General features: G+C 37.1%; 2 protein-coding genes across 2 annotated transcripts; both read left to right on the plus strand.

Moving 5' to 3' along the window:
* The first annotated feature begins 274 nt into the window (after positions 1 to 274).
* Positions 275 to 3,689, plus strand: LOC113310741. The gene is made up of 6 exons (XM_026559506.1): positions 275 to 463; positions 562 to 780; positions 886 to 965; positions 2,988 to 3,063; positions 3,156 to 3,263; positions 3,357 to 3,689. Exons 1-6 carry the CDS (start codon positions 353 to 355, stop codon positions 3,501 to 3,503), a joined length of 741 nt encoding a protein of 246 aa, XP_026415291.1. The 5' UTR covers positions 275 to 352; the 3' UTR covers positions 3,504 to 3,689.
* Positions 3,690 to 3,973: 284 nt separating this feature from the next.
* On the plus strand, positions 3,974 to 7,726 carry LOC113310742. The gene is made up of 3 exons (XM_026559507.1): positions 3,974 to 4,024; positions 4,766 to 4,857; positions 5,387 to 7,726. Exon 3 carries the CDS (start codon positions 5,690 to 5,692, stop codon positions 6,365 to 6,367), a length of 678 nt encoding a protein of 225 aa, XP_026415292.1. The 5' UTR covers positions 3,974 to 4,024; positions 4,766 to 4,857; positions 5,387 to 5,689; the 3' UTR covers positions 6,368 to 7,726.
* Positions 7,727 to 9,857: the final 2,131 nt, after the last annotated feature.

Raw genomic sequence — 9,857 nt, forward strand, 5'->3', positions numbered from 1 at the left:
ATATTACATGGAAACTGAGAGATCATAGCACTTGGATTTCGCTATAACGGCGTAACGAATTGGCGCCCTAGTTAGCAATTCGCGAATTATTACGTCTTGACCGAATTCGATTTTAATAAATCCGTATAATTTCCGTACATATCCCGTACCCCGAATTGCTAACTAGGGTTGAGCCCAACTAAACCCTACAAAGAATTATCGTTTGGGCCTACCCGAAATTCCATCTAGAATCCAGATCCAATTTGAACAAAGTAAATGGCAAATCTCCCAAAATTGTAGTCCCTCGAGAGAGAAATGGTTTTCTTCATCTTCTGTAGCAATAAAAATCATTTTTCAACCTCCAATAAAAATCATGATTTCTCTTAGTTTAAATTGTCTGTTAATCAAGCCTTCTCCACTATCTCAACATAATCATCTTAAATTACTAACAAATTTGAATCCAAAACTCAACAATAATAATCAGGTAAGTTTTTAACTCCCTTTAATTTCCATTTCAGTTCATCACTTTCAGTCAAACCCTAGCTAGTTTATGATGATTTTTGATTTGGTTTTGTGTAACAGAGAAGAAGAAAAAGTTTCAGATGCAGGGCAAATTTTTCAGTAGATGCACCATTTGCTATAGTAATTGGAGCTTCTATACTTAATTCACTGGTCTTTCCTATACCTAATGTACCAAATGAAGAAGATGATGAAGAAGAAGAAGATTCAACAATTACTAATACTGATTCTAGGTTTGCAGTTATGGGTATCATCAGCTTTGTTCCTTACTTCAATTGGCTGGTTAGTGTTTATTTTGTGAATTCATTTTTGTAGCTGAAATTTTTGGGGGATTTGATTTTTCGGCTGGCTACTTTATTTTTGTTTTGTTTTGTCTTGATTGAATAGATTTGGGTTTTCGCTTTGTTGGATACTGGTGATCGGCGCTATGCGGTGTACTCAATTGTGTATTTGGCTCCTTATATTAGGTAAAGTAGTCATCTACTTGGTTGTTTATGTTTGGAATTTTATATTATCTGTGATTAGGTTGTGAAAAAAGTATAGTGTTGAGTGATGAATTAGTTATAGGGTGTCATAATCTTTGTTGCTCATCAAAGATTAAGGTGGAATTGGAGAATAAAACCATCTTCTGGAATTGGAGGTGTGAGGGTGGGTTGGAGTTGGTGCTGGTTGTGAAACTGGGGTAATTGGTGTCAATGGTGGTGGACTTGGTGGTGGCAGAGGAATTGGAGCTGATCCTGGTGGAAGCCGAGGATTATGGGGTTGAGCATGGCTGCATGAGGTGCTTCTGTGGTGGTGGTGGAATTGGTGGAGGTGTAGGTGGTGGACTTGGTGATGGTGGATGAGAGGTGGAGGGGATGCTGGTGGTGGAATCACCGTAGGAATAGGTGGGATTGGATTATGGTAAATTACTTAATGCATGTACCTCCACCCTATAACTAATTGTGTTTCAAAAAGGTCGATTAGGGATTATTATTGAAAGTTGAGTAAGATCTCACAGAAGCATTAGGGGAATCTTTGTGTATTAATTTCCCAAATTTGTATAAGTGTGAGTCAAAAATTGTTCTGTATCCGGCTCTTAAAGGCTAAACCTTGCAGATGTGGCTAGTTCTTCGGCCACTATAGTAACTAACTGAGTTCAAAGACTTTGAGGCGGAGACAATAGTGTTTGCTAAACAATTGTGCTAGTTTTGGAGTCCAACAATCTATTTGGTAGAAATAATCTTATTGTGTAGTGTGTCGTGTTTTTAAGTTAAGGTTTGAATGTAGCAGTAGGGTGTTAACCCCGCAGATATGGTGCTGCTACGCATCATAACGATGCATATACTAATTCTACATGAGCAGTTTTCTATAGGGTGGGATAATCTTGGTGGTTCTTCGAAGTTGAAAGCGGAATTGGACAACAAAACTATCTTCTGGAATTGGTGGTGTTGGGCGAAGTTAGAGATGGTGCTTGTTGTGGAATTGGCGTTGGTTGTGGTGGACTTGGTGGTGGCAGAGGAGTTGGAGGTGATCCTGGTGGAAGCGGAGGATTAGGGGGTTGCCTGAGGTGCATCTGTGGTGGTGCTGGAATTGGTCTAGGTGTAGGTGGTGGACTTGGTGATGGTGGACTAAGGATTATTATTGAAGTTGACTAAGATCCTGGTGGAAGCGGAGGATTAGGGGGTTGTGTATTACTGTCGTAGTTGGCTAAATGCAAGTTGTTTTGTATTCCGCTCTTGAAGACCAAAACTTGCAGCTGTTGCTAATTTTGCCATTATAGTACCCTAACTGAGCTTAATGACTGTCAACTGTAGAATGTAGAGTTTGCATACCGTGGTGCTAGTTTGAGAGTTCAGCAATCTTATTGTGTAGTGTGTATTTGTAAGTTAAGGTTTGAATCTGGCATTAGACTGTTGACCCTGCAGATTTATGCTGCTGCAACATATCATAATAATGCATACACTAATTCTGGATGAGCAGTTTTTCTATGCATGGCATTATACTGGTTATCCATTATCGACATGATATTGAGTTTTCTACCTTCTGACGGTTAAATATGGAAAAAATTCTGGTTCCAAGTACTAACGTTCTTTGATTTCAATACTTGTAGGGCTGATTTTTGTGTGATCAATTTAACATCCAAACTTGTTAATGGAATGAACATTTGCAATGTGGTTACATTTGCTTCTTTTCCTAGTACTCATCAAATTGGTCTAAATTTTATATGTAAAATGTGTCTGATGAGAGCGGCTTGCCGTATATAGTGGTAATTCTGTTGTAGTTCTAATCGGGATATGTTGATGGTGAAATATTTGGAAATCAATGTCGAAGAGAGTAAATTGTTTAGTATTCCTAACTTTGTGTAATTGTAGATTTGAATGTTAGCTTATTCCTGTATTATTTCCTAAATCTTATGTTACCTATCTTTTAATCTGACCTAAACTCTTATTTAATCTGACCTAAACTCTTAATAATGTTTGTTTGAAATTTTGTTTATGGTTTTACAGGACAAACTTATCGCTGTCAACAGATGAAAGTTGGCTTCCTATTGCCAGTATCATCTTGTGCATAATTCACATTCAGGTAAAGCTAAATGCTAGTCATATAATGTTTTCTACTATATCACCCTTAGTTAGTGCAGCTGTAGTTGTAATTAACCTGTTGTTTGGCTATAGCTTGAAGCAAGCATACGCAATGGAGATTTACAAGGTTTCCAGCTCTTCAGTGGATTAGCTAAAAAGAAAGGTGTTCATCTGAAAGGTCGTGCTACCAATCCTAAGAAGGTATGAATACCATCAGAAAGATGCTCTTAACATTCCTTTTGCTCTATTTTTGCTAGCTTTATCTGCATCTATTGAATTCTTAAAATTCCATAGGGAAAGATAAAAGAGAATATAAAGCTACCTTCAGCACAAAATCGATTAAGAGATGAGGTTCAAGGATGGGGAGAAGTTTTTGAAAAGCCATTGGACGATCCAGAATCTTTAAGTGAAGGAGGCGTACAAGATAAAAGGAAAGATTAAAATTCGCCGATTTATTATGTAAAAAAACTTGCGTTAGCATTCTTCAGCGGGTATTAAGGGAGTCAAAGACGTCAAAAGAATACTAGAGTTCTTCAATATTGTTTTAGTAAGAGAGTCTTAATTTCTGCGATGCGTGTGTGAAACCATAGACTATTATTTAATATAGCCTCATGTGAGTTCTTTCTACTGAATTTCTCTGGTTTTATTACCCTCGTTTTCTTTTATAACTGAAATTTTGTGATTGAAAGAGACACAGAAAAAGAATTTGGGGTTATAAAGAGTTGAACATGGTTTGTATGGGAACCCTTGAACATACCCTGGCATGGAGATCAGAGACGCACAGCCATAACAACTTGTCCTCTCAAATGTAAGTAAATAGTTTTTTTTTTTTTTTTTTCTTTTTCATTTTTGTCATTTCAATAACTCTCTCTGATTTTCTCTTCTGTTATGCTACGTTAGATCTTATATGCTGCATCTGATCTCCTCCCACCATCGTCACAGGAAATCTTGAAAAAAATTCGGTACATCTTTTGTTTATGTTCTTCAAGTATCTCTCATCATTTAGTTTAGTCTTTCATCTGTTCTACTCTAGATCTCTTCTATTGATTTCAAGTTCAATTGTGTTGCTGTTAAAGCTCATTACGTACGTTTTCCCCACATAACCCATGTCATATCAGTGGTCTTATTTTTATGTCTGCTCCAAATGGATGCAGTCTATTACAATTAGGCATCATCCGTGGAATTCTAGATGCACCATTAACCCGCAGCTAACCCTTCTTGTATATGATAACAACTGTACTATACCCTAGCCACATCTGTCTTCTAAAATATACGTTTGAGCGAGTCTGTAGTTGCCATTCTATAACCAGCCAGCCTTGAAGGCGCTAAGTAATTTGAAACTGACTTTCCAACCTCATGCTCATTTTTTAGGGGTTCAAAAAGGCTTTATCTCCGTCTCTGTTATTACCAGCAAATTTTGCAGAATTAAATTACCCCCAAACTCTAAAAATCTGCAGTAAATGTAACCACTGCCAAAAATCTATGTTGATGGTTTTCCTGTTTTCTCTTTCATCTTTTTTCAACTACGATGCAAAACATTTACAGCTTTAACAGATGCTTTTGTAAAGATTGGTTATTTGTTTTGAAATAACTGTATCGTTGTTGCTCTGTTGGTAAGCTTTTGTATGTCCAACATGTTTCTACACATCTGTTTTGCCAATTATGTTACATCATGTAATGTTTTCTTCTTCCTCCTTTAACAGGTGATCGATATGAGGTTGTCAGATAACATATATGTTGGCAGTTTTCTTTCAGGGAAAAATAAAATAAAATAAAATGTTGGTAGTTTCAAATGGTACGTACCCTCCATGTGTTTAATTTCTTGGTATCATATGTTTTCGAAAAATTAGTAAATATAGTAAGTTTGATATATTTTCTTGCAGTTTTTGTAGATTAATATATTTGATATATTTACTAGGATAGAGTAAAGTTAATATATTTGATACTACATTATATCCCAAGGATATTCGGACTTAAGATTTTATCATCGGTCTCCATTAGGGTTTTACGGTTTTAGAGGGGGATTGATCAGCGGATAGTCTCTCTAGTTTCCTTCAAATACTAGCTAGAGATTGTTTCATTTTTCTTGCACTTTTTTTCTTGCTTCTTCAATCGATAATGGCATCAAAGATAGTTAAGCTTTCTTCTCAATCTTCTAAATTCGATTGGGAGATTGAAAACTTTTCCAACTTGAACCTTAAAAATGGAACTTATAATAGTTCTGATGTTTTCTCTGTTGGTAGTTTCAAATGGTAAGTACCCTTCCGTTTCTTTGTTTTACAGTATGTTTTTGATTAATTAATCCTCAAAGTTTTCACTAATAGGAAAGCACGGATCTATCCAAAGGGATGCGGCGGGAAGCGCATGGATATCGCTGTTCCTTAGGCCTGTCGACTTGACAAGATCGGTGGAAACGGAGATTAGTTTCGCAGTTACTAGTTAAACCGACAGCAAGAACACAGTTAGATGGGGTAAAATCTGGATTTTCGCTTACTAGGATTTATACATGTTTTTTGTTGATTTATACTAATCGCTGGATGATGCAGAAATGACAAAAAACTTCCATGAGATAGGAAAAGCCAGCTGGGGTTGGCCAAAGTTTATGCGTCCAAGCGAACTCCACGACCATGATAAAGGATATCTCGTCTAAGCCAGCTGAGGTTACTTGTACAGCGAAGGAGCAGTCAAGTGATGATGAAGACGTGAATGAGGGCAACCAAAGCAAGGTTGAAAAAATAGAAAATGCGAAAGGAACCAAAGAAATAGATGAAAAGAGTAGTTCAGAATCAGGAGAATATCCTGGTGCAGGACAACCCTTTGGGGAAGGGAGACAGAGCAACAAAGTTAGTTTTTGCGATGAAGAAGAATATGAAGATGTGGGTGGTTTCAGCATTTTGAAAGCACAAGCGCCCCTGTACAAACAAATATGGTTGAAGTATGGACATATTCCATCTGCAGAAGTTTTACCAATCTCGTCGTATCCTATTCTTGTTATGGCGGTTAAGGACTTGATGACTTCTACCGTAGATATGTATCAATGCCGTTATGTGGATTTGTCTTCTGAAACGATCAATAGCTGGGAAGATAAGATTAAAATGGTTGAGAAACTTGAATTTAATATCGCTTGGCTTCGAGAAAGATTTGAAACTGTGAAAAAAGGGATGGGTGGGATGCAGAATGTTAAGACTGAACTATTAGAGCATTGGCAGCCTTTACGTGCCGCCGTAGAAAAATTGCAGATACTCGGAGATGTAATTGGTGGGCTAATGTTGGAGTGGAGGTTTGAGAATCAGAAGTGGTGTTGAGATGAATTTCAAGGAATTGCTGGAACTGGTGATTGCAGGCTATGATAATGGCTAGGTTTAATGTCAGGTATGGTGTGGCAGTTGTAGCGATAGCTGAACTAAAGCTACCGAATGGTTGAGTAACTGGTGTTGCGGTTGAGTGTTGAAGAATAGGTGAATGTTACGATTGGGTTGTGCAGAGAAGGAGCTGTAAAATGGCCTGGAATCGGCCGGTAAATTATCAGAATTTAGCCAAAACTCTGTCAGAATCATATCTCGACGATTTAACTCAACCGATCTAGATCTGTTAATCCTTATTCAGTTCTCCCTTGATCGTTACTGACCATGAGACTAACAGAGGCGCCCGTTAGAGACTCCGGTGCGCAGCTACAAAACTTCAGGTGATCGGCAACATCAAAATTCATGTCAAGTGATAATAAAGTGATATTCCATGGTTATTTTCGACAGGGAATTGAATTCATATAATCAAAATTCTATTAAGACTGAAATGGACGTCCATGATAAAGAAAAATGAAAGTGCCGAACAAACTAGCTCATGCAACTAGCAAGCCATAAGATATGCCATGTAATGTGACATAAAGCATATCCATGTTGGCATGTTGCCGTGGTCCAACAAAAAAAAAAATCATGACAACATTTATAAGATTGCTGAATCCACTACCGTTGATTATATGGAAATCTGGAAAGCCAACCACTTGATTCTTTCATTTTCCATTATTATGTTGTTGCCGCCGCTTGTGTTTTTAGGGTTTCTAAAAACTCATGGATGCCCTAGTAGGAACAAGGCTGGAGATCTGACGGTTAATTTAAGGCCAACTTTTATTTCATCTAACGGTCGTAGGAACAATACCCTAGATGATTATATACAGAGATTTTCTTAAAGCTACAAACCCTAGTAAATTCAGATCTTGCAACCACAAGTGAAATTCGGCGGAGACAATGAAGAAATGTTGAATAGATAATTGTGAGTGAATGAAACAGAGAAGAAATCAACACCTTGCACGAATCCAAAGAAGAAGTTGTATCTGAGATTATAGGTAAAGTGATGGAAGAAGTGAAAGCTGAAATGAAGAAAGAAATAGGAAAGTTTAAAGTTCAAGTGGAGGAGCAAGTGAAAGAGGCGGATCATTTGAAGATGGAGACCAAAGAGTTGGAGAAACAAAATTCTGATGAAATTGAAAGCTTGAAATTGAAGAACAATGGTGTTTTGCAAAAGAAATCTGGATTCCAAGATGAAATTAAGAATACTCAGATCTGCAACTCCATTGAGAAGATCCAGTCTGAAATGAAGAAAGAAATGGGAAAGTTTAAAGTTCAAGTGGAGGAGAAAGTGAAAGAGGCGGATCGGTTGAAGATGGAGACTAAAGAGTCGGAGAGACAAAATTCAGATGAAATTGAAAGTTTGGAATTAAAGAACAATAAGAAATCTGAATTATAATATCTGAAGAATAAGGCAATGGAGAAAAGGAGAAAAGGCAATGGTAATTTTTTTCCATTATTCTTCTTCTTTAGTTTCATCCTTTTGTTGATCAAGCCTATGAAAGCTAGAACTTGGGTTGTAGGATGGACGACCAACGTCAACTACACCCGGTGGAAACAAAACATAAAATTCATGAAATATAATTCCCTATTCTTCGTTTATGACAAGAAGCTTAATAAACGAAGGCATTGACTTCGAAAACATTAAGGTTCTTGTCATAAACGAAGAATAGGGAATCATCTTTCATGAATTTTATGTTCTGTTTCCAGTGGGTGTAGTTGACGTTGGTCGTCTATCCTACAACCCAAGTTCTAGCTTCCATATGCTTGATCAACAAAACGATAAAACTAAAGAAGAATGATAGTGAAAAAAAATTACCATTGACTTTTCTCTTTTTCTCCATTGCCCTATTTTTCAGATATTCCAATTCAGATTTCTTATTGTTCTTTAATTCCAAGCTTTCAATTTCATCTGAATTTTGAATTTTGTTTCTCCGACTCTTTAGTATATTCCAAGCTTTCAATCTCTGTATATAATCATCTAGGGTTTTGAACCACATATTAGTTTCTACTGCATATGTGTTTGTTGTTGGATCATTTGAGCTTCCTACATTGTTGAGCACAATGATGTTGTAGTTGCAGTACAACACATGTTTAGACCAGTCAATGTGACATTGTTTGGGATGCTGTAATTAGTTGCGTTTAGCAAGTCCGGTCGCTAACTAACCCAATTTTTGTTGCAGGGAAGTTGCTTGTATGCTTGCAGATGACTGCAGTAGACGTGTGATGATTGAGATAGGTGGTGACGGTGATATACCTTATCCTACCTGTATCTTCAGTGGTCTTTTCCTTTCTTACTTTGGAATTTTTTATTTTATGTTGCAGGAGTTTTGAACTGTCTTTCCAAGTTCTATCCCTGGGATTCAAAGAGGGTACTAATTGCAGTGAGGTTGATATCATCAAGGCTTGAATATTGACTACTTTATTTTTGGTATTCTTTTACTTCTGATATGCTTGTTACCTTTCGGGCTTTGGTCTTATTCTTCAGCTGGATATTTCGTTTTTTTCCTGTATGTAACTTTAAAATTTGGCTTAAGTCACAGTTTGCACAACTTGATATATTTTCTACCAAGTTCATTTGTACTGTATAATTTTCTTTTGCTATAAATTTTAACATGCCTCAATTTGTGCAGCCAAAGATTACGGTACAGCCGTTGATGAAATGAAAGTTAACCTTCATCTCCATACGGTCAGATCTATGATTATCGTCAGACATATACGGTCAGCAAATACGGTCAGCCACAGATCTCCAGCCTTGTTCCTACTAGGATTAACAGAACTAGATCGGTTGAGTTAAGTCGTCAAGAGTTTTGGCTAAATTCTGATAATTTACCGGCCGATTCCAGGCCATTTTACAGCTCCTTCTCTGCACAACTCAATCGTAACATTCACCTATTCTTCAACATTCAACCGCAACACCAAATTCAGTTTCACAGATCAAACCCATTAGAACTGCAGTATAATCTCTACCTTCTTAGTCACCATAACCACCACCAGTTACTCAACCATTCGATAGTTTTAGTTCAGCTACCGCTGCAACTGCCACACCATACCTGACATCAAACCTAGCCATTCTCATAGCCTGCAATCACCAGTTCCAGCAATTCCTTGAAATTCATCTCAACACCACTTCTGATTCTCAAACCTCCACTCCAACATTAGCCCACCAATTTCTTGTCACTCGACTGCAATAGTGCTATCTTCAACTGCAGAATTATATCAAACCACAACCCCCAAATTCAACCCATTCTGCTGCCATATTCCAAATTCATTGCAAACCCATGTTTCAAGCAGTCTACTTGTATGTAATAATGCAAAGTATAATTCATTACAACATTTAAACTAGAACATTCTGCAATTGACTTTACATATTTTAGAGTGCTTGTTTTCAACATTTATCTATATTATAGACTCTTACCAATTACATGTTCCAAGGCACAAGATTAAGATA

Source organism: Papaver somniferum, chromosome 9 (assembly GCF_003573695.1).
Source record: "Papaver somniferum cultivar HN1 chromosome 9, ASM357369v1, whole genome shotgun sequence".
NCBI lineage: Eukaryota > Viridiplantae > Streptophyta > Magnoliopsida > Ranunculales > Papaveraceae > Papaver > Papaver somniferum.